This window comes from Topomyia yanbarensis, chromosome 2 (assembly GCF_030247195.1).
Source record: "Topomyia yanbarensis strain Yona2022 chromosome 2, ASM3024719v1, whole genome shotgun sequence".
Lineage (NCBI taxonomy): Eukaryota > Metazoa > Arthropoda > Insecta > Diptera > Culicidae > Topomyia > Topomyia yanbarensis.
Genome location: NC_080671.1, coordinates 330,127,232 through 330,152,881, shown reverse-complemented (window position 1 = coordinate 330,152,881; position 25,650 = coordinate 330,127,232). Strand labels below are relative to the sequence as shown.

Sequence of the window (25,650 nt, the reverse complement as noted above, 5' to 3'; positions counted from 1 at the left end):
TTTCAAGCGCTATCATATTTTATTATAAGAATTATAAAACAGTCTTTTTACACAAGAAAACTTTAACGTTCCGAAACTTGCAATATTTCGAAAGTCTGGCTCGCTTTGGACACTCCACTTAGGAAACCTTCTGCCCACTGAGATTGACACTGCCACCGCCACTAGCGGCTCCCAACACCACTCCTGGCATACCGGTATTATTGGGGAGCCCATTTTGTTGAGCCATGGTGCCTCCGTTTTGCTGCTGCACTGGTTGCAGCTGGATGTTGTTGGCATTCGTGCTATTGGTGTTGTTATTGTTATTGTTGACCGTCAACGGAACGGGGTCGTTCGAGAGCAGTGTACCCTGGACACCGCCACCAACCGGTTGTCCTCCCACGGCAAGCCCAGTTAGACTGGTCGTACCCAGCGACGTCAGCCGGGTACGCCTTCGGGTGTAATGCTGCCACAGAAGAATCGTTTGATCATCGATAAACTTGCAGCACTGTGCGTTCACAATTTCCCGCCGGAAATGTTCGTACTGCAGCAGATCCAGAAAATACAGACACATCGGATACTTGAGGTATTTGGAGTACTCGGGATCCTTCCAGTAGAGCAGATACTTCAGGTAGTTGATGAAGGAGGTATCTTTGAAGAAGCCACGCTGAGCAAGAACTGAAATGAAAATGTATCCATTATTAATAGGCGGAGTCGGGTTGTTTCCTGTTACATGGTCGGGTCAAATCTATAACAAAAACGAGTTTTTTTCAAGGTCACCAAACATTAGTGAATTGGCCAGGTAGTTCTCACGAGCGAATTTGAAATCGATTTTTGTGAAGCCGAAAAATAAGACTTAGATTAGTTTATTACAATACAAATTAAGGGCGAGGTAACGTATTGTCATTATGATTTATCAGCCCACACCCTGGCAGTCGTCCACCCGCACATCTAGACCCTGTCAAGGTGATGACCTACTAAACTGAAGCTGCTTCTGACTTGCCATTCAACTCGAACAAACCACACCAATATAAAAAATTACCCAAAACCAAAGTAACTGGTCGAGAGAACAATCAACATTATCCCAGGTACCAGTTCTACACTCTTTTCCTGAACCAGCCAGCATACCCAAGGACAAAGGATTCAATATCTAGCAGGACCCAGTCCCGGGACCCGTGGTGGTGGAGGAACGCTGTGTCGCGATAGCAACTAGTTGTGATTCGCGACCCAAACCATGTAGCGGAGGCTAACTGCGGGTGTGGTAGGACGAGGTAGTGGGCCCTACACGATCTAGGCCTAAATACCACATGCCCTAAAGCAGCCCTGACAAGGCGAACCAGCGCCGCCTTTAAATAAGCGCTTAGCCCAAACCTCTCTCTTCCCGTGATCCTTCAGCGTTACTGCAAGGTTGGCGCTGGCCTAGCTAGCCGCCCATAAAAATAGCATGCTCAGAAAGTTCAACAAAAAATTTCGGATGGACAAAATTGGCACAGACGTACGCAACGGAAACGGACAAGAGGCAGGAAACTTGGGACATGGAACTGCAGGTCGCTTAACTTTATCGGGAGCACTCGCATACTTGCCAATATAGTGAACAACCGTAAGTTCGACATTGTGGCGCTGCAGGAGGTGTGTTGGAAGGGGTCTACGGTGCGGGTCTTTCGCGGGATCTTTTTTCTTTTCACACCATCATCGCACCATCAGAGCTGCGGCAATACACACGAGCTGGGAACAGCTTTTACGGTCGTGGGGGAGATGCAAAAGCGTGTGATCGGATGGTGGCCGGTCAGCGACAGAATGCGCAGGTTAAGGATCAAGGGAAGGATCAAGGGCCGGTTCTTCAACATCAGCATAATTAACGTGCATAGTCCCCATCTCGGAAGTAGCGATGACGACAAGGACGAATTCTACGCGCAGCTGGAGCGTGAATACGATCGCTGCCCAAGACATGATGTCAAGATCGTCATCGGCGAGTTTAATGCTCAGGTTGGCCAGGAGGTGGAATACAGACCGGTAATTGGAAGGTTCAGCGCCCACCAGCAAAAGAAACAAGAACGGCCTAAGACTAATAGATTTCGCCACCTCCAAGGACATGGCCATAAGGAGCACCTTCTTCCAGCACCACCTCCTGCACCGATACACCTGGAGATCATCGCAACAAACAGAGACGCAAATTGATCATGTTCTGATTGATGGACGGCACTTCTCGGACATTATCGACGTAAGGACCTATCAGGGCGCTAACATCGACTCGGACCACTATCTGGTGATGGTTAAACTGCGTCCAAAACTATCCGTAGTGAACAGTGTAAGATACCGGCGCCCGCCGCGGTATAACCTGGACCGACTGAGGGAAAACAACGTCGCGACAACGTACGCAGCGCTGCCACCGGAGGAGGAGCTCATCGATGCTCCTTTTGAGGACTGCTGGACCAGGACTTAAGCAGCCATAAGCAGCACTGCGGAGAGCGTCCTGAGATACGTACAGAGGAGTCGACGGGACGATTGGTTCGATGGCGAGTGCCAAGATATATTGGACGGGAGTGCGTCGACTGCTGTTGCGGCACTATCGAGGATGATGTCCAACAGCTCAAAGGTGTGCGCCAGTAGACGTAGGCTACTGGCAGGCGTTGCCGTATCTATCCTCAGGTACGGCGGCCCGTCATGGTCAAGAGCACTGAGGGTAACCAGTTACCTACAGAAACTGGAAAGCACCTATCGCGTGATGTGCCTAAGAGTGATATCTGCGTACCGGTATCACACGATGCATCCTGCTTGATAGCGAGCATAATTCCAGTCGGGCTGGTCATCCGGGAAGATGAGGAGTGCTTCGAGCTACGTGGAAATAGAGGAGCCTGTGAGCGCACCAGGGTGACCTCGGTCGCCAGATGGCAGCATGAGTGGGATAACTCCTCGAAAGGTAGGTGGACCCACCGACTGATACCTAACATATCAAGCTGGGTGGGCAGACCCCATGGGGAAGTTCACTTCCATCTGACACAATTCCTGTCAGGCCATGGCTGCCGGGCACGCGGAGGTCCCCTCCTGCCCAGACTGCCCAGGTGTAGACGAAACTGGCGAACACATACTGTTCGTATGTCTTCGTTTCGACGTCGAAAGAAGAGCAATGCTTGACGTCTGTGGCTGGGATACAACCCCTGATACCCTTATTCAGCGGATGTGTCAATCGGTAGAGTAGTGGAACGCAGTCTCGACTGCAACCACCTAGATTGCCTGTAGGCTACAGGGAATTTGGCGCACCGAGCAACAGACGACGGGAACGACTAACTAGTGATTGGTTAGTTGGAGCGAAAAAGGCCGAGCGCAGAAAAGTGAGTGAATGGTCTGTTCATGCTGAGGCAGATTTAGCGCAGCGACTGCCAACCGCATAAGGGGTAAACCGAGCCACCCCGAAGCAAGGCAGAAGAGCGAGTGTATAGACGTATATGTGGACTGCCTCATGCCAAGATGGGAGGGTTGTAGCGTAGTATGTTGGGACTTAGCTATCGATGCCTCGTGGCGTGGCAGAGGAGCGAAAGAATGAGCATCGAAGTCAGTCTCACACGGTATGTTAAGGGTGAGCACAAAAGTCAGCCTCACATGGTATATTAGAGGTGAGCACAAAAGTCAGCCTCACAAGGTATGAAAACGGTGGGTATGGGATGCCAGGGGGAGCGACAGGGGTGTAATAGAGTGCTACGATTGAGAGTGAACTAGGTGATAGGGTGAGCAACCAAGTCAGCCTCACATGGTAGGTTAGAGGCTAGCACAAAAGTAAGCCTAGCAAGGAATGAAAAAGGCGAGCACACAAGTCAGCCTCGCAAGGAACGAAAAAGGTGAGCACAAAAGTAAGCCTCATGTGGAGTATTAGAGAGTGAAAAAGGTGTGACAGAGAGAGCACCCAAGTAAGCCTCATACAGGACGTATGAGCGCGTGAGCGAGAGTGAATGAGTACATCAAGTACAGGCATCCCCCCAGAAGTAATACCGTGAGGTAGTCCCTAGGGGGAACAATGGCGGAGCCCAATGGAGTTTAGTCGGTATTAATGGCTGCGTCACCATTAGAGCCTGACATACCCCCAGTACACCTCGTGTGGTAGCTTGGCATCTACTAATAGCACGTGTACTGGGCTAGTACGTAAATGTATGCTCCATTGTAAAAAAAGAGATATTGGACGAGAAGAATGCAGCACGCGCAGCGATGTTGCTTCAAGCCACTCGTCAGAACGTGGAGTCATATCGACGGAAGCGAAAACAGCAGACTCGTCTTTTTCAGGACAAAAAGCGCCGCCTGGAAGAGGCTGAGAGAGAGAAGATGGAGCTGCTGTATCGCTCTCAGGAACGCGGGCGTTCTTCAAAAAGCTGAATGACTCTCGCAACGGTTTTGTGCCGCGGGCCGAAATGTGTAGAGACAAGGAAGGTGGCATCTTGACGGACGAATGTAAGGTGGTCGAAAGGTGAAGGCAGTACTACAATGAACATCTGAATTCGAGGAGGACGATTATGTCAATGGCGCTGCCGACGGAGATGTACCGGCGCCTACTATGAATGAGGTTAACGAGGCTATTCAACAGCTCAAGAACAACAAGGCAGCTGGTAGGGATGGTCTAGGAGCGGATCTCTTCAAGGTGGGTCCGGAGAAACTGACGGAATGCATGCACCGAATAATCGAAATAATCTGGGATAGAGAAAAGCTACCGGAGGAGTGGAAGGAAGGGGTCATCACCCCGATATACAAGAAAGGCGAAAAATTGGACTGTGAAAACTACAGAGTGATCACAGTGACAAATGCCGCTTACAAAGTGCTATCCCAGATTCTGCTCCAGCGCCTATCACCGCTGGTAAGTGGATTTGTCGGGGGAGTTATCAGGCCGGTTTCATCAACGGCAGATCAACAAACGACCAAATCTTTACTATACGGCAAATCCTCCAAAAATGTCGTGAATACCAGGTCCCGACACAACACATCACCTGTTCATCGACTTTAAAGCCGCACGGTGGACCGTGTAGAGCTATGGAAAATGATGGACGAGAGCGGCTTCCCTGGGAAGCTGACAAGACTGATTAAGGCTACGATGGAAGGTGTAGGGTGTTGTGTCAAAATTTCGGGCGGCCTCTCGGGTCCGTTTGAAACACGCAGTGGACTAAGACAAGGCGATGGGTTGTCCTGCCTGTTGTTCAATATAGCGCTGGAAGGTGTAATGCGAAGAGCGGGGTTCAACATGCGGGGCACGATTTTCACGAGGTCCGGACAGTTCGTGTGCTTCGCTGACGACGTGGACATAATCGGTAGAAACAAGGAGACCGTAGCAGATCTGTATACCCAACTGAAGCGCGAAGCACCACGAGTAGGACTGAAGATAAATGTGTCTAAGGGATCATCCATAAATGACGTACCATTATATGGGGGAGGGGGAAGTTTTGTATTTTGTGATGATGTGTGACGACAGGGGGGTAGGGGGTCATGTCATGCTACGTAGCTTTTTTAAAGGGGAATAGAAATGAATTTAAAAAAAAATTACGGTGACAAGGGGGCAGGATTACCGTCAAGCTACGTAATTACCAGGGGGTATTTAGAGGTTTGTGAAGCCGGGAGATCAGAAGGCGTATTATCTCTGGAAGTCGTGCTTACTATGGGCCCCACAAAACTTTGAGATCCAGGAAGCTTCACCACCGCACGAAATGCGCCATGTACGACACACTGATTAGACCGGTGGTTCTCTACGGGCACGAAACGTGGACAATGCAAGCAGCACTCAAAGTCTTCGAAAGAGGGATGCTGAGAACGATCTTCGGTGGTGTGCAGGAGGATGGCGTGTGGAGGAACCACGAACTTGCGCGACTCTGTGGTGAGCCAAGTATCCGGAAAGTAGCTCAAGCTGGAAGGGTGCGGTGGGCGGGGAATGTTGTGAGGATGCCGGACAACAACCCCACCAAGTTGGTTTTCACCTCGAACCCGGCAGGTACAAGACGGAGAGGAGCGCAGCGTTCCCCGTGGCTGGACCAAGTGGAGCAGAACCTGGCGAGCATCGGGCACCTGAGAGGTTGGAGACAAGCAGCAACTGACCGAGTGACGTGGCGGAATATTGTGGAACAGATTAAATCATGATAATATGGTAATAATAATAACAGGACTCACATGTATCCCCACTCAAGCAAAGTAATCAATTCACGTGTAAGTAGCAACACACATCCTCCAACCAATCCTGAAGACATCTGTGTAAACGAGAATGAACCATGACAGATGAAGGACACAAACCCCGCACGAACCCGTGCACAGTGGCACGACTTAGAACAAAAGGTGGACTAAAGTCCAAACTTTTCCGTATCGGTTCATATAGGACGTCTTTATGTAATTTTGGTACGCTGAATTCGTTTTCGATATTAAAACATTTCAAAAATAAACATTTACTATTCATTAGGGTGTCTCAAAAAAATTTTTTTTTTCTAAATCGTTCTTAAAATTTGTGTATATTAATTTTCGTGTGCTAAACCGTTTTTGATATTAATATCTGCAAAAAAAATTATTATACATTAGGGTGGCTCAAAAATAATTATTTTGCTGTGAAGGTTAAAAATTTTTTTAAAGACATTTTTGTACGCTGAATTCTTATGTTGGTTATAGAAAATAGAAATTAACTTTACTATTTATTAGAGTGGCTTAAAAGTAAATATTTTGTCTTTTATAAAGATTTCTTTCAATTGTAATTTTGGAATTTATTTTCCGTATTGAAACGAATTGATTCTCATTATGTGGCTTTAGAAATGACTATATTATTTTTAAGGATGAAATAAGATGTGATCGATTAATTTTGGAACGTTTAATTCATTAGTGGGTTACTTGGTATGAAAACTCCATTTTTTTCATTTTCACAACAAACATTTTGAGCGTCTTAGTGGAATATTGATTACATTCACTAATCAACAAGATGGTTAACGATTTTGTTTTCGCAGGTGTGTTTTAAGTTGCTTATATTGCTTATTTCATACCTTAAATTAAAATAAATCCAAAATCCTTTTTTCGCGTTAATGGTTCATTTAAAAATGGTCTTATTTTATTAGGATAATATCGCATACCCTTAAGCTATATCAGCGCTATGCAAACTCGAAAAAAAAGTCTTATCAAATGACTAGAACTCAACTGTGTTCACTCAATTTGACAGTTATTGCGTAAGTTAGCAAACATAGTTCATGAAACATTTTATGACACATTTCAGATGGTTGAAAATATTGACTGAATTTTAAACATTCTTAATTCCTTTACCACTTAAAAACCATACTTCCCATTCGGCTCCTTACTCTTGATCACTAGTAAAACCCTTGTAGATCATGCTCTAAATGCTATTATTGCTGTGCATAAATTAGTGTCATTATTCTAGTCATAAAGTGAATATTCAAATTAAATATCAGTAATAACCATGCGTCTCCATTCACAGTTTTTTCAAATTTTGACTGCTTATCGCAAGTTTTCGCAAAACTAGCATAGGCTCATTTTAAAGAGAAAATGAAAAGCTTTCGAATGAGCATAGTGTGATCGCGGGCATTCACGGGCGTCGTTGTTGTTATCGCTTTAGAAGTTCGAATTCAATAAAAATTCATGACAAACAGTTATCTAAACACTAACTAAACCAACTAGTGACTTATTTTTGGCGATTTTACGATGTAATTTTATCACACGGATTATTTTGGTGAAGTAACGCAATTCATAAAATCAACCGTTTCTTTGAAAAACGAGAATAACCGTATGTAGTTCCTATGGTCAAATAATGCAAAAAACACTTGAGTTATGCCCTTCAAAAAGCTGTCAAAAATTCATTTTGCATTCAAATCACCTAAAATCTCGCGAAAATGTCTCTAATGGCTCAGTTGATACGAGAAAAATACTACTGAGAATATCGCATAACCTTCATATATGGACTTAAGTCCGGGCTCGTCCCACTGTGCCGTGCTATCTCAACAAAAAATATGCTTGGGCCTGTCCCTAACTCATTGAAAGCACCATTTAATCTGAGATCACATATTGATTGACAACAAGAGACATCAGATATCATACTACTCAGACCAAACAATACGTATTTCCCCTGCATATTAAACTACGCAGATATCAGTCCCTAGCTTATCACATGAAACAAACTAAAAATATACTTTGTGCAGCGGCTTATCAGTTTAGCATTACCCGAAATTTGGACATATGACCACTGCTCTATCGCCGATGCAATATGGTATCCGGACCGGAATATGAGTAGATGACATCTTAACTGCCGACCCGTAATACGCCCAATAGTCCCATTTGCTGTGGATTACCTATGTAGGTGGGACTGTTATGCGTATCGCGGTAGCAAAGTAAAGCGCACACAATCCTGTAAAAAGAGGACTGCAACAATCACATCTCATTCATAGTTATACATTTACAACTCTGACGAAAAAATCCGTACACCATGTGGACTGTGTGCCTAACCGTGGTGAACGATCGCGCTTCGTTGCAGAATGGTGTACGGATTCTCTCGTCAGTGTTGGTCAGCTTAAGTATACCTTTCAACGCTCCGACACAAGAATTTTTTTGGTTTTGGAACCATCTATACAATTCATCCCATAGATGCTCGATGGGATTCAGATCCGGCGACTGTGGCGGTGAATGGAGTTGTTTTGGGATATTATACAACAACCAATCCTTGACAACGTTGGCTGTATGCTTGGGATCGTTGTCTTGTTGGAAGATCCAATCACGCACAAGACCAAATTTTTTAGCAGATTGCTTCAGATTGGCGCGCAACATGTTCAAATATGCCATCAATGAACACCAACACCCCTACCGCCGACATACAACCCCAGACCATTACAGACCCACCACCTAGGGGAAGATCACTCTAGAAATGTATAACAAATTTGCATCAAATTAGAAAAAATGCATTTAATTTCCATTTTTGCATCAAATTTGCACTCCCTCGCAGAAAAGTTTGTTTAACAAACGTCCTACGCTGATTCACTTTGTTCGACGTTTTGTTGAATGCAGGGCTAATTTTTTGTAGGGTTTTGACGTCTTACACTCAACGCAAAATACATTGCACGCAACGCAAAATACATTACGAGTTTCTATTTTGATGGAAAGAAATGCATTTAATTTAGCTGATTTTTAAAAATGCATCACAAGTGATCTGCCCCTAGCCCACCACCATGTTTTACGGTTAGCAACAAATTCTTGGGTTCCATGGCTGTATCGTTTTTCCTCCAAACTTTCACTTTTCCATCCGACCCAAACAAATTAAACTTACTTTCGTCCGTGAAAATAACGCGATTCTAGTACGACAAGTCATCATTAAGATGCAACTTCGAGAAAGTCAGGCGTTTCTCCATATTTATTTTGCTTATAAATGGTTTTTTTTTCGGGGAGTACGGTTGAAGAAAATTCATTTACTTGTCTACCAGAAGTGTCATGGACCATTTTAACAAGTCCCACAGCAGTTAGTATGGGATTCCGTTTAACTTCTCGTAGCATTTGCCGTCTGTCTCTGCTTGACAACTTCCTCTGATGTCCACTTCTAGGCGCATTTTCGGCAGAGTCAAGCTACGAATATTTCACGATTGACTGCACCGTAGCTCTTAGTTTTCCAGTGATTGCTGTTATTTCTGCATAACTTTTGTTTTCTCGGCAAAGTTTTAAAATTATTTCTTTCTAAGTTTCCTTGCGTTTATTTTGGTTATCCATTGATATTACACCTTTTTCACCTGAGCACTATAAGCCAATTGTAAACATACATACTTATGTTGACGGATCCCACACAGTTTTCTGTTAAATTATTTGACTGCAGAAGCAAATTAGTTTCGTATACAGGTAGGAGTATGAAGACTTTTTTGGGTATGGTTTATGTAAATTTATGTATTTATTAAAAACCTGTTTTAATCCACCTAGCGGTGCAATTGTGCCTTTCTCAATCATGAACACGAGAATTTTTTAGTTGCTTATTGTTGCGGAGATTTCTCGTCAGCGCAAGTTCAGTGTAACTGACAACCCGGCGCATGCAGCCAACCATCGGGATTGAAAGTGAGATGATGATGAAGCGCGAAAACGTGGCAAAAGTAGATTGGAGACATCGAACAGAAGCGGAGTGTTGAAGCTAAATTTAAAGATTATTTTTCGTGATAATATTTTTGTAGCGAGATTGAAATTAATAGAAACACCGAAATTGTGAGTTTACGCCATTGGATTTAAATTGATTATTTGTAAACTAAAAATATATTTTGTAGCTTTGAAGCTTGCCGTGAAATAACAGACCAGTTTCATATCCTTGACCAGCTCTTTTCGTCGTTCGCTCGAGGATTTCCAACGCCCGTTTGTTTTCCGTCGGTTCAATTCCTTTTGTAATAGCAGCTTCTTCTACAGCAAAATATTCTTTCACTAGCTGGTGTAGCTGTTCATCTGCGGATATTGAATGGTTGCACTCGTAGCAATGCAAATAATTCGAAGTACTGTGCTGTTCTTGTGAAACGTTCCCGTAAATACACCATCCTAAGCGAGTCTTCATAGTAACAGGTTTTAAAGGCACTTGTATCCGTAGATTATCAAGGCCTATCAGAATGCGAGGTTGGATGGAATCATAACTTTGAACAGGAATACCTCGTAGATGAGGGTAAACTTTGGCTAACTGGTCGTAATGCAGCGTCTGTGACGGAAACTCGGGTTTGCATCGTGTGTAGGTGAATGGAGAAGTGTATGATGACGATAACTACCTTACATCCTTTCCAGTTTCTACAAGGCCAACGTCCATGCCTACTCAAGCAGGTGCGACAAAGTTCATTCTGTTGCACAAACTTCCAACGTTCGTCCACAGTAAGGTACCGAAACTCCTCACAATCTACGATTCGATTATTCTGTTTAGTACGAGGGGAGCGACAGAACCGGTTTAATCTGAAAAGTGCCGGTTTAGTACAGCAAAGGCACTGCTTGGTGTCCGTATTATCTGATTTTTTTAAACTTTCCCGTATCCTTCTGTGTCGCAATCGACACCGTGTTTATATCGTTTTCTGTACAATCTTCCGAATCGTACTGTGTGAACGAATAGCCTTTCAAGTTTCGCCTTTTCTTTCATCCTGACGGAGTCGGTGGACATGACTGTTACATCGGCAGCTGCATCAGCTAAGTCCGACATAACCTTTGAGAACACCTTAAGATTTACACTATCTGTCTGTCGTTCGAAACTCGCCCAGTCCACCTTTAGATTGGCTGGTAGCTTCTCTACCAGTTCTTGTAATAGACATGGGTTTGATAAGTGTGCCTACTGATCCGCTGTTATCAAATGATCGCAGAGGTTTGTCACTGCCATCCCGAAAACAATTACCGTGTCTAGTTTATCGGCTTTTGGTGAGGGTACACTGCGCAGCTTTGTTAGCAGAGAATTTATAATCATCTCTGGTTTTCCGTAAAGTTTTTTCAACGTTGTCATCACGCTCGGGACTGACGCCGGTAGTAGTAAACGGCTCCTGACAGCATCCAGTGCAGAGCCACGCAATTATCGTTCGAGACGAACCATGTTCTCTACATTTGTGCAACCGCAAGCCGCCGTCGTTGCGATGAAATTACTGTTGAACATGGACCAATCTTCAGGGTTGCCGGTAAACATTGGCAGTTCACACTTCACTACTTGCCTGGCAGCAATTTGCTGACGAGTCGGGCCTGCGTTTGCTGTTGGATTTTCTTCATCCAGCCCGTAGCGAACTTTCTTCGAACAATCTCGAAGATGTTGAGAGATTGATCGGCAACTGTGGCGTGGGAAGACGAAACTGTGAATGATGAGTGTGCTGCGTGGCACGTTCGCTACTTGCCTTATGTGTGTTGTTACGAGTGGACCTCGTCGCTACTATGTCAGATTCATTTGCGATAGGGGCACCGTCAATCTGACTGCTGACTTTCCACTCATTTTTTAACTGTACTCCGGTTCGTCGCTCCACTGGCGCTGCTCCGATTACTTCGTCCTTCCTCCACTAAATCTGATGCCATCAAATCGAACTTTTCTTGTATGAACTTTTCCTCTTCTTCCTGTCGCTTCTTTCGATAGTGTTCCTTTTGTTCCAAGACAATGCGTGAGCGGGCTTCTTCTTCTTCCAGCTGTCGTAAACGAAGTGCTTTCAACTCTTCCAGCATCTGCATTTGCAATTTTGTCGACTTTGTCGAATTTTTACTGCTCTGACTGCAACGTGATTTCGACTCAATATTATCTTTAGCATTCGACATGCATCTTTCACAGGCGAAACTTCGATTCATATCAGTGATAGAATCGTTCACATTTGCACAGCTATAGTGACATCACGACTGGCATCCATCGCATTGCAGCATGTTTTCTGAAGCATTTTCCCGATCGCAAAGAATGCAATCAAATCCAGTTGGCTCTTCCATCATTACAACTTACTGATGAGCGAAATTCTTTGAAGAATTTTGTTGCGAGAAATGGAAAATGAAACACGGTTTTTACAGCAAATCTTCGATCAGTTGGCACATTTATCAAACCCATGTCTATTACAAGAACTGGTAGAGAAGCTACCAGCCAATCTAAAGCTGGACTGGGCGAGTTTCAAACGACAGACAGATAGTGTAAATCTTAAGGTGTTCTCAATGGTTATGTCGGACTTAGCTGATGCAGCTGCCGATGTAACAGTCATGTCCACCGACTCCGTCAGGATGAAAGAAAAGGCGAAACTTGAAAGGCTATTCGTTCACACAGTACGATTCGGAAGATTGTACAGAAAACGATATAAACACGGTGTCGATTGCGACACAGAAGGATACTGGAAAGTTTAAAAAAATTAAAGGATTGTGTACAGGACACGACCACGGTGACATTAAAAATGTAGCTTTTTTCAAGAGCGTGCAAATGAATTTTATCTATCACACATATCGACTCACGTTCTTGTTCACTCGCCTGAACATATGAAAACATGTTACAATTTGCTATATACCCTCCCCATCAAAACATAATTTATTGAAGGTCTTTTAACGGTAATCTATTAATTAATCAAGTATCTAGGTGATTGGCATTATTTGGCTGATCCATCAAGTAAAAATAGGCTGGTCTGTCCAGAAAATATATTCAAAAGAAAAGTTCCATATTGAGAGCTGTGATGAGGAAGCCCACGCCCGCCAACGGAAATATACAGATCCATGAAATATTAAATTTCATTTTCCATTTTAATTTTCAATAATGTACTAATGTACTAATGAACTTAAGTAAACAATCTTAAGTTTAAGTATTTCTTGATCGATTAGTGGTGGAAAAAATGAAATTATTTGATAAATTACATTGTTATACAACGTTCGCACTACCAGTTAAAACGGGTTTTTATGCTATCTTGGTGACATTTTTCTTGTTGCTAATTATTAAAACGTGTTATAACTCTGTAGTGTAAACATTGTATTATTAAACCAATTCTGCATCATGCATAATCATATCTTCAGTACAGCGGTTTGTTTCATAATTTAAGGTTAAAATAACTTTCGGTGAGTGTCTACACGAATTAAACGCTTGATAGTATGCGTGGGAAAAAATGCGTTCAACTTTGTCACCGCTTTATCCATATAAAGCATTTATTAAACGCTAAAAGAAGAATATCAGTCGATTTATTAGATTATCACGATTCAAATCATGCAAAATAGTTGGTGGAAAAACAATTGACCGGGTGGAATGGTGCTTTTGAAAAAGTGGCAGTGATATTTCATCACACCACCACACTGCCCCGGGGCACGCAACACAACTGCGTAGTGAAAAAATCAAAGCCACCTTTTCAAAAGCACCATCCCGCCCGGCCAAATATTTTTCCACCAACTATTTTGCAACATTTGAATCCTGATAATCTAATAAATCGACTGATGTTCTTCTTTTAGAGTTTAATGAATGCTTTATAAGGATAAATCGGCGGCAAAATTGAACACATTTTTTTTCCTACGCATACTATCAAGCGTTCAATTCTAACACATGCTCAAAAAAGGTAACTTGAGCCTTAAAACAGATTTATTTTAAAATTTAAATTAGTATACCCAACCGTTCTATTTGTTGTATACTTTAAAACGCAATTAGAACTGTGTTTTAAATACATAGGGTAGGACAGATATTCTGACTGGATAATCTGGGAAAACAATTTTAAGTCCAGTAACGCTTAAGACATGGCTTGAATTTGAATCGAAAAAGAACACCCGCTTCAATTGCTGCTGGGACGGTAAGTTCTGTTTTAAAATTTTCCGTTGTGTGCAGTACGAAACAAAAGTGTTTGAAATTAGAAAACAAAAAGTTCTGCTGGGAATGTGTTTGTTTCCGATGCAATTACACTCAGATTTTTCACGCAGGGGATACAGGCCGTGTAAATGAAAACCGCGTAAATTTAAAAAAAAAAAACGCGTTAATGAAAACCGCGTAAATTTCAAAATCTGCGTAAAAAACCTTAGTGTACTCTCCTATATAAAATACTACGCTGCTGAACAGTGCAATAACTACAGAAGCACGTTGTCAGATGCCTTACTGATAAAAAACATATAACCGAAATATGAAACATGAAAACCAATAGGCTCTTTACCCTACGCAGCTACAAAGCGCCGTAAACATGGATTAACAAGTTACAACGCACACGCATGCATAAAAATAAATATATTTTTTTCAAACGCAACACTCTTAAGCAGCACACACCGTATTGAATTAAATCCAAACCACCCCGCCCACCCACTTTGCAAATCATTCTGTGACACTGTGCTGGTACCCGAAAAATCCGCACACGGCCACCGCTGCCGAAAATGCATAGCGTCTACCGCTTATTGTAGTGCCCAGACGCTGCAGCCATGATCTTACCCGTTCGACATAAGAACAAAAACTGATTCAAACGGGTACGCGTCACCTCTATTTATAAACTAACCGTATATGGTTTAGTCACTTAGGTGCGAGTGTGTGCAAATGCCAACGTTACCGAAAATCGATAGCGCTTATTGCATCGCCCAGAGACGATGTTGCTCGTATGGGATAAGAGCAACGACTGATTTAAACGGACATGCGTTGCTTCTATTTATGACTTTTCGTGTTTCATTGAGCAACTAAGCTGCCCTCTCTTGACGGCTGTGTCTGAGAAATCTGCCTCACGAATGGTAATTTTCCCGTTTTTCGTGAACTTTTTAATTTTACCAATTTCCAAAAGTCTACTTTTATTGGGGAGATATTAAATTATTACCAATATTTAAGTTAGGTGTTTCTGAATCGGTTGGTGTATGAATGATTAAAATCCATCTAGTAATATCGGAGTTATAAGCGTGCAAACCTTACATAGTTTCGTTACATGGGAGGTGGTTTAGATTTTAGAATGACACCTAGCCCCAGATAGTGGAGTAAGACATTTTTAATGTCAAAAATCAGATAATACGGACACCAAGCAGTGCCTTTGCTGTACTTTTCAGATTAAACCGGTTCTGTCGCTCCCCTCGTATTAAACAGAATAATCGAATCGTAGATTGTGAGGAGTTTCGGTACCTTACTGTGGACGAACTTTGGAAGTTTGTGCAACAGAATGAACTTTGTCGCACCTGCTTGAGTAGGCATGGACGTTGGCCTTGTAGAAACTGGAAAGGATGTAAGGTAGTTATCGTCATCATACACTTCTCCATTCACCTACACACGATGTAAATGATCGTTCATTAGTAGCAATGCACTTCGGAATATCATCCAACCTGTTTCGTATTATTCCTGTAAGACTGCACGGAAAAATGGGCCATGTTGACACGTTTGCCTTTCTTGACGATGGTTCGTTTGCCTCTCTTGACGATGGGTCCACAAACACCTTTATGCTTGCGCTGGACAGGGGAGGTTAAGAGAATGGAACCTGATTCGCGAAAAATTCGACTTATGATTTCGGGTACAACTTGTGACGAGAGGTATACGCTGGAGAACGTTCGCACTGTCAGCAAACCCGAGTTTCCGTCACAGACGATGCATTACGACCAGTTAGCCAAAGTTTACCCTCATCTACGAGGTATTCCTGTTCAAAGTTATGATTCCATCCAACCTCGCATTCTGATAGGCCTTGATAATCTACGGATACAAGTGCCTTTAAAACCTGTTACTATGAAGACTCGCTTAGGATGGTGTATTTACGGGAACGTTTCACAAGAACAGCACAGTACTTCGAATTATTTGCATTGCTACGAGTGCAACCATTCAATATCCGCAGATGAACAGCTACACCAGCTAGTGAAAGAATATTTTGCTGTAGAAGAAGCTGCTATTACAAAAGGAATTGAACCGACGGAAAACAAACGGGCGTTGGAAATCCTCGAACGAACGACGAAAAGAGCTGGTCAAGGATATGAAACTGGTCTGTTATGGAAACAAAATGCTATACACTTTCCAGAAAGCTATTCGATGGCCCTTAATCGCTTGAAGAGTCTCGAGAAACGACTTCAGCGGGATCCAGATCTGTGTGTCAGAATTAAGCAACAAATCATGGATTATCAAACGAAGGGCTATGCGCACCGCGCTACAAGCGATGAATTGAATACGATCGATCCTGATCAAGTTAGGTATTTGCCGCTTGGGATTGTAAAACATCATCGTAAGCCAGGAAAAATCCGTTTAATTTGGGACGCTGCCGCCAAGGCAGGGGGTGTGTCATTCAACGATAAAATACTAAACGGACCGGATATGCTGTCATCCCTACCGGCCGTATTGATACGATTCCGGCAACGGAACATCGCAGTATGTGGGGACATTCGCGAAATGTTCCATCAGATTCGAATTCGCAACCCCAATCGCAACGTTTCTTGGATGTTGCAACCTTTGGGTCTGCTTGTTCGCCATGTACAGCACAATATATAAAAAATTCAAATGCTAAGGAGTTCAAGGAACAGTATCCTCGTGCTGTTGAAGCAATTTTGAAAAGCCATTACGTGGACGACCTGTTGGACAGCGTGGATACCATTGAAGAGGCGGTGAAGTTAATTAATGAAGTAAAAACTGTACATAAGGCAGGCGGGTTCGAAATTCGCAACTTTATTTCTAATTCATTCGAAGTTCTGCGGAAAGTCGGTGAAATCACTAGCGTTAAATATCGTAGTTTGAAGTCTAACGAAGCTGCGAAGTAGTATTGGGCCTCCTTTGGTGTCCGCAGAGTGACATCTTTACATTCTCTACGAGAATGAGACCAGACATCCAAACTGTACTAGAAAACGACGCGGCACCTACAAAACGTCAAGTACTCCGTGCTGTAATGACAATTTTTGACCCTTTAGGATTGATATCTTGTTACACAGTGCATGGCAAATGCAGGACATTTGGAGAACGGGAATAGCCTGGGACAACGCAATTGGCGAAGAGTTGGTGGATAAATGGCAACGATGGGTCAAAGTTTTGTTATCCTTGGACCGCGTATCAGTTCCCCGTTGCTTGCTCCCCAAAACGGACATGACTTCTTTAGAAGGTTGCGAGCTACACACGTTTGTGGACGCCAGTGAGTCGGCATATGCTTGCGTTGTATACATACGGTGTGTCGTTGACGGAAAACCAAGGTACAGTCTAGTGGCAGCAAAAACAAAAGTAGCAGCACTGAAACTGTTCTGGCAGCACTGTTTCACTTGCCAAATTGACATTCGATCGCCAGGACCCTGAACACCAATCGACGTGAAGTTTGCCGATGTGACAGATGTCAATGCAACGGAAACCCAAGTCGAGAGGTGCTAAAACGTCAAAGCGACAGGAAACCAATCGTGGATTTATTCGGATATGGAGAGGACTGTTCGTGCTAAAAGGAAACTAAATGTAAGAATTAATATTGAATTATATGTAAAATTATTATTGAAATTACACCATTTTCTAGTTTTGAGCTGTTGCTAAAATCGGCACTGCTGCAAGAACCCTTTTTTAGTCCGAATACCCGAACAGAAACCTTTAAGCATTCCTTAACTGGAGTTACAGGCTGCACTGATTGGGGTACGTTTGGCAAAAAGTGTACTCGATGCTCTCACATTGCCAATCAAACGGAAAGTGTTTTAGACAGATTCGACAAAGGTGTTATCATGGCTACACTCTGATAGTCGGCGCTATCATCAGTTCGTGAGATTTCGAGTAGGCGAGATTCTATCGTTGTCGGAAATTACAGAATGGCGTTATGTACCATCCAAACTAAACTCGGCGGACTGCGCTACTAAGTGGAAAGGTTAACCTGATCTTGACCCGTTGAGCACCTGGTTTACTGGACCTGCATTCTTGTATTATTGCGAAAACAGCTGGCCAAAATTGCCCAGTTTATATGAAGTTAAAGTGGAGCTCAAATCGGTTTATATACACCAAGAAGTAATACCTATCGTCGATGTTAGTCGCTTTTTATCTTGGGACAGATTGGTGATAAAAATGTGCTACGTTTATCGTTTTGCCGCTACCATCATGCAGCGTAAACTCGATCCAAAACATCCCGTTGGACTAATCAACCAAGAAGAGTTCCAGAAAGTCGAAAATATCCTGTGGCGTTTAGCACAAACCGAGACATTTCCTGAAGAGCAGAGGACCTTGCAGAAGCAGCTGGAAACTGACATGTACTGTGGGAAGCTGTCGAGGTGCAGCCCTTTGTATTTATGGATGAGGAAGGAGTGATGAGATTAGGAGGTCGTATAGGGGCTGCACCTCACACCCCCTTTGAAGCTAAGTACCCCATTATCCTTCCTAAAAACCACACAGTGACTCGTCTTATTGTTTATAGATATCATCAACGTTTTCTTCACGCAAATCACGAAACGGTCGTGAACGAGCTGAGACAACGATTCTGGATATAAGACCTTTTACATTCACGGGTGTGGACTATTTCGGTCCATTTTATGTAAAAGTGGGACGAAGTTTGTCTAAGCGATGGATCGCACTTTTCACCTGTTTGACAGTGCGAGCAGTACATCTGGAGGTCGTGCACTCTCTCTCAACTATATCGTGCGTCAAGGCTATTCGAAGGTTCGTGGTCCGACGGGGATCACCTCAGGAGATATATTCGGACAACGGGACGAATTTCATCGGTGCTAGCCGTTTGCTGTTGGAGCATCTAAACGGCATAAATAGGGGATGTGCAAGGGCATTCACTAGTGCGCACACAAAATGGTTCTTTAACCCTCCGGCTACGCCTCATATGGGTGGCGCTTGGGAGCGCATGGTGCGCTCAGTGAAAACGGCAATGGCAGCGGTGGCAAACAGTCCGCGTCATCCCGACGACGAAACTTTGGAAACTGTAATACTAGAAGCCGAAGGAGTAATTAATTCAAGACTACTCACATATGTTCCGTTGGAGTCAGCGGATGCCGAGTCCCTTACCCCAAATCAGTTTTTACTCTATGGTAGGTCAGGAGTAGCACAAGCGCCCTCCAATTTTGAACAGTGTGGCCATGTTCATTGAGATAGTTGGAGGCTAGCTCAACATTTAGTTGATGAATTTTGGCGCAGATGGCTTAAGGAGTACGTACCAATGCTTACTCGTCGCGCTAAGTGGTTCGACCCTGTTCGACCTATTCAACGAGGAGATTTGGTTATTGTTATTGATGATTCGAAGCGGAATCTTTGGGAACGTGGTGTAGTTGATGATGTGACTACTGGCAAAAATGGGCAGGTGAGATCGGCACTGGTGAGAACGTCTGGTGGTATCAAACGACGTTCAGCCGTTAGATTAGCACTTCTGGATGTCGCGAAATCAGATGTTGGAAGTAAACGTGATATGCCTGGGTCCCAATAACACGGGGAGGGGGATGTTGCGGAGATCCCTCATCAGCGCAAGTTCAGTGTAGCTGACAACCCGGCGCATGCAGCCAACCATCGGGATTGAAAGTGGAATGATGATGAAGCGCAAAAACGTGGCAAAAGTAGATTGGAGACCTCAAACAGAAGCGGAGTGTTGAAGCTGAATTTAAAGACTATTTTTCGTGATAATATTTTTGTAGCGAGACTGAAATTAATAGAAACACCGAAATTGTGAGTTTACGCCATTGGAGCTTTCAAATGTATACATTACAATTTTATTATACATGACTTGACAACTATATACAAGAAAAGAAATCATTATTCAAGTTCTAAAATTATGCAAAAGAAAAAGCCATGGTAATATTAAACTGAAAAAAGGAGCGAAATCGTCTCAAAAAGTCGATACTTACAAAAAAAAAAATTTCGAGATGACATAAAATCTCGACGTTTCCTGCATTTTAAAGATGTTTGGCATCAAAAATACGAATTCGATTTCTGAAATTTCATGGGGTCCCCAACGAATAAGAATAAGAAAAAAAAATTGAGTTCCGGCTTATATGGGAATTTCATATGTGACCGGACGGTTTAGTCTATATTTCCGGAACCGTATAAGCGATCCGTAATTTTATAGAGATCTGTAGGGATATTATAGCTATCATTTGGGACTAATTTTGTGAAAATCGGCCCAACCGTTTCCGGGAAACTGATGTGAGTTCGTTAATTTTGAAAGATGGCCGCTTTTCCCGGGCACTTCCGAAACCGACTATGGTGGTCAATGTAATCAACGAAAGTTTGGTTGGCCGTCGGTGACCTAGAACTGAAAATTTAAGTTGTTTGAGAGACATTTTGCGAATTTTTTGCCTTTTTTTGCCTTCATCGGAGTATCGGTTTGAATCGCAATTTGCTATGTGATCGCACGCCACAACCCGGAATTCGGATCGGGATGAAGTTTAATAGCCATTTACGGGGGCGCAACGCCTTTTATTTGAGACTAAGTTTGGTTGAATCGGTTCCGCCATCTCTGAGAAAAATGAGTGACATTTTTGGTCACATACACACTCAGACGCTCATACATACACACACATACATACATATACACGCACAGACATTTGCCGAACTCGATGAACTGAATCGAATGGTATATGTCACTCGCCCCCCCCGGGCCTCCGTTAAAAAGTCGGTTTTCAGAGCATTTGCAATACCTTTCTATTGAGAAAGGCAAAAGATAAAAATATAAAAATGTTAAGAAGGTAAAAAATGCAAAAAAGTAAAAAAAATAAACAAAAAAGTAAATAAGGCAGAAATTCAAGGAAAGTAAAATTGAAAAAAGGGAAAAAATGTTCAAAATGTAAAAAATATTAAAAATGTAAAACATGTTAAAAATGTTAAGTGCATAAAAAAAATAAAAATGTTAGAAATGTAAAAATGTAAAGAAGGCCAAAAAGGTAGAAAATGAAAAAAGAGAAAAAATGGAAAAAATATTAAAATAGTAAAAAAGATAAATATGCAGACAATTTAAAAAAGAAAGGAAAGGTAAAAATTAGGCATCAGATTCACGGTCCGCGCAATCAACCAAGGACACAAGTGAATATGCAAATCGACAGACGGTTAAAAATCGAATTTACACACGCGAAGTTACATACACGCTAGCACACGCGACATGCAAACGTTCACGCGACATACAAGTGCTAACGCGGCATACAAACGCACACAGTTTAGAGGTTCAACTTACAAACGCCTGAGCTCTTCGCGATAATACACAAAGCGAACATGCAATCGCAATCATCCTCGCACGACTACGCCCAATATTTCGCAGCCACAAAAACGACCCGATAGTTTAGTGAAAGCTATAGCACTTACAATCCGATTAGCGCGGTCTCAAGCACACAACAAATAAACACTCATTCCCACGTGATAGTAAAGTTCATGCGCCCACACATCTGAACCGTAGACTCAATAGCACAATCAGAATTAAGCAGTGTTTTTGCGAGTGACGTTTTCTGTCTCGTCAGCGACTGTAGTGAGTGATCCTAACGGGGAGCTCTTCCGAGACCTTAGCTCTACAGCACCAGTAGGACAAATCCCAAAAAAAAAATTCAACCATGCAACAGATGATGCGTTTTATGCTTCTAGCTCATTGTCTAGCTTTCGTTGTAAGCTGCCACCATCGCTACACAGCGCAGTAATGGAATGTCTCGAATCCCCGCCACAGTCGAGCCAGCGATCGTCAATCGCTCCAAAAGGCAACATTTCTAGGCTCTCTGCTATTACTACTGTCGACGCTGCTCTTACCGAACCTGATCTATCTTCCGACAATATCGAAGTTTACTATCAGAACGTTGCAATACGGGATATCAAATCTCACTTATCCTTTAAGACGATCAATCAACCAAAATGCGTCCATAATACTGTTATTCTTGCAGAAATCTGCTAGTTGACGGCATCTAGTTACCCGGGTCCAGATCGTGCCCCTCGATGTTGGCTTCTTAAACCGCTTAGACGAGTCTTCAAACTATTTCTCGCTTGTGGAATGTTTCCTTCCTATTGGAAATCGGCCCACATAGTTCATAAAAAGGAAAACAAATCAATAATCGATCGATAATTATCTCGCTTGAATGCCGTATCAAAACTTTTAGAGCGCAAATGCGAATCACATCCATTTAAAAAACGATTCATTCTAATGTAGCATCAGGATGAATTACACATTGAAAACGAAAAAAAAAAAAATCATTGCCCGATTGAAGAGCGTTTCTACTGTTTCCGGAAAACAGGACTTATTTAAATGTAGGTAAACATATTGTGATACTTACAATGCAGGTAGTTAGGATTCGCCAAACACTGTACAAACTCGAGTTCAACTTGGAAGCGCAGTTTCTGGGCATCTTCTGATTCCACGGGCACTGGAAATAACAAAATAAGCAGTCAATATATTGCCTAATTCCATAAGCCTTTTTTATCCCATTCCATTTTAGTCTAGAAACAAGATTTGTGCACATTAACTAACTGTAGACCGAAAAATGTATATTACCAACATACCAATTTTCGATTATTTGTATACCTACTACCTTTTCATCTCTAAACATGAGAGCCTTGCAATCGCTCCAATATTGAAAGATTATGTATAAATATAAAGTAAGGATAGTAAATTGTGCAGTACTTACATTTACCCTTCCCGACCATCTTATTAGCCATTATTGTTCTAGTTTCGAATTCCTAGGAATCTTTAGCAAGATAGAACGCCGGAAGCTTTCTGTAGTAGTTCAAGCCTCGCTCCGGCCAGGAATAGTAAAAAACTTAATGGGATTTCACAGAAGATTATATGTGTGCTTGCGGAAAGAACGGATCCCGGATGCAGAAAGTAGCGAAACAAACCAACCAAGAGGAGAGGCCAGTCCCGAGCTCTTGTAGGCACTAAGAACAACACATCAATCTTTCTTCGATCTTGTTCGAGCGCTAGGGAACTAAAGCAGATAAATGAATGCAAAAGGATGTTACGTGATTATTTACAACATAAGGATAAAGGCACATTAAGAGCTTGAAATATTAATCTTTTTGAATACCTATAGATTTATGGATCCATACCCGTAAACATCAAACATTTAATAATTAGAAAATATACCTATAGCTATTTGAGTTTATTGCCGATTATATACAAACACAAGACAATCTTAACAAATTACATGGTGTATATTTTTTATTTCTTTAAGAACAGGTAACAAACGTAAACTAGAAAATAATTCAAAATAAACATGAAAAGGATGCAATAGCTACCGACAAAAAACCACCTCCATAAACACGATTGTAATAGTATCCTGCCCAGAGGTATATAATAGAAACTTTTCTAACAAAAATATGTCTTTACAGTAAATACTACGGTGCTCCCGAGTTCCTAATAGCTAGAAGAAATATTTAACGTATCCATTTGCAACGGCACACAGCACCATCAAGCTGTGAACCTTTCCTATAATGCGGAATTTACTCACAACCATATGGATTCATCATAGGCTGTTGATGTAGTGCTCGGGATGCACTTGGCCGTATCCGGTACGGCAGGGAATCGGTTAAAAACGCACGAAAAACTATAATTTTCACTACAACCGCACTACAACAAAAACTTCTCGGATCTCTTGACGCGTCGAAATTGTTTCGAGGTATTTTGACAGTTTTGAATGTCTCATTTGACAGCAGAAAACATCGAATCTTTGCAAAAGCCCAAGGTTAGTATAACCAGAGAATATATAGGGTAAACAACCTAGTAATGGGCATTTTGAAAAATAAAATCCATTTTGCTACATCGATTTTTTAATTAATAAAAATTGATGTCAAACGTCGGACCTGGAAAGATCGGATGAAAGAAATCTCACTTTGCACAGGTTTTCTACCATTTAATTCCACTATGTTTTATAGTGGAATTAAATGGTAGAACACCTGTGTTGTAACGTACATTCCGCTAAGACCTCCGTTCGCGTGTATATTCTGAAATCTTAACAAACATACACACAGAAAAAAATGTTGGTGAAACTAACGGCCGATTTCTCCAAGGAATGAAAACCGGTTTTCGCTGAAAACCAGTTTTCAGCTTGCTGGTGACCAATTAGCTGAAAACCAGTTTTTAACGAAAATCGGTTTTCATTTAAGTGAAGAAATTGGCCGTAAGAGTTTTTCGCTCTTAGCAAAAAACAACCACCACATACTCTTTGTTTGATCATAAAACTTTTATTTTGATTACTATTCTTTAATAGCCCAAAAAGAATACTTTTATATTGATTATTCTTGATTAATTTGAAAGTTTTACTTTCAACCAAACAGTAGGCGTTGGTTGTTTTTAGCTAAAGAGCGGAACACTTACTTTTACCAATATTTTTTTCTGTGTATATGGGCAGAGCCGTCTTAAGACCACTCGGGGCCCCTGGGCACAACTGCGTTGAGGGGCCCCTATAATTGAACAGGCATATACTGCCATCTATGCCACCTTGAAATGTATTTTATATTTTTCAAATTTAAGCCAAATCATTCAACCATGTGAAAGTATTAAAAATACTGTAGGTATCAAAATATATCGAGAAAAAATTTAATTCAACTACATTTACAGATGATAATATTGAATATTGCAGTCATTGAAATCAATCGATATTATGTCGAAGCGCGCGATTCGAAGTTCATTCTTTTTAGATATTCATATTTTTCGCTTCAGGATTTTTTGAAATAGTGTCTCTTCCTACACAAATTGCCGGTGAGGTAGATTTTTGTTATATATTTTAACAGAAGTTTTGTACTTTCTTTTATAGCGAACGGTTCGGAGAAACGAAGATAGCAAACAACTACGTATTTTCATATTCAACAAATTAGTATCTCAAACACGGCGCCGGTAGTTAAGTGGCAAGTCTAGGGTTTTGATGGTAGAGTCGCCTCTCTGATGTCGGTGATAAGCACTCATTGCAGAAAGAGACAGAAAGAAAAAAAATAACAATAATTAGCCTTTTCAACTTTCGAAATTACTCGAATATGAACAACACAATTCATTTCAACAATTCACTGACACAACTATTAGCAGTTCATTAATAATCGCCCACAAACAGAAATGCAACCATCTACCAACGAAGCTCATCAAATACGAAAAGCAAATGCTATATCACTTTGACTGCAAAATTATACAAAATGTAAACCCAAACATAATTGAACAAAAATTTAAGTTACAAAAAATTTATTTCAATACCAGTAATGTAAAACACTCGAAATAGGTCACAACGAATGCACGTGACCGTGAGGCACAAATTTTCGACTACTGATTCCTGATTCTGACGACCTAAAATATTTTTGATAAGGCGGGGTGTCGTACAAAAATAACATAATTGATTCTGTACCAGACTAGGACAGCATAGTGGAAAATGCCTAATCTGGCCGCGAAAGTATCGTGAAATCTCAAGAAGTCCAGGAGTAGAATT

At 42.0% G+C, this 25,650-nt stretch overlaps 1 protein-coding gene across 3 annotated transcripts; it reads right to left on the bottom strand.

Moving 5' to 3' along the window:
* On the bottom strand, window positions 1–23,855 carry LOC131683889 (mediator of RNA polymerase II transcription subunit 31). Of its 3 annotated transcripts, none has more exons than XM_058966266.1 (4): window positions 23,689–23,855; window positions 22,867–23,166; window positions 22,516–22,605; window positions 1–654 (listed from the first exon to the last, which is right to left on the bottom strand). In XM_058966266.1, the coding sequence occupies exons 2-4, from the start codon at window positions 22,895–22,897 to the stop codon at window positions 119–121; spliced, it is 657 nt and encodes a 218-aa protein (XP_058822249.1). In that variant the 5' UTR covers window positions 22,898–23,166; window positions 23,689–23,855; the 3' UTR covers window positions 1–118. The 3 variants fall into 3 exon arrangements, with proteins under 3 accessions (XP_058822249.1, XP_058822250.1, XP_058822251.1); XM_058966267.1 differs by lacking the exon at window positions 23,689–23,855 and adding an exon at window positions 23,477–23,680; XM_058966268.1 differs by lacking the exon at window positions 22,867–23,166.
* Window positions 23,856–25,650: the final 1,795 nt, after the last annotated feature.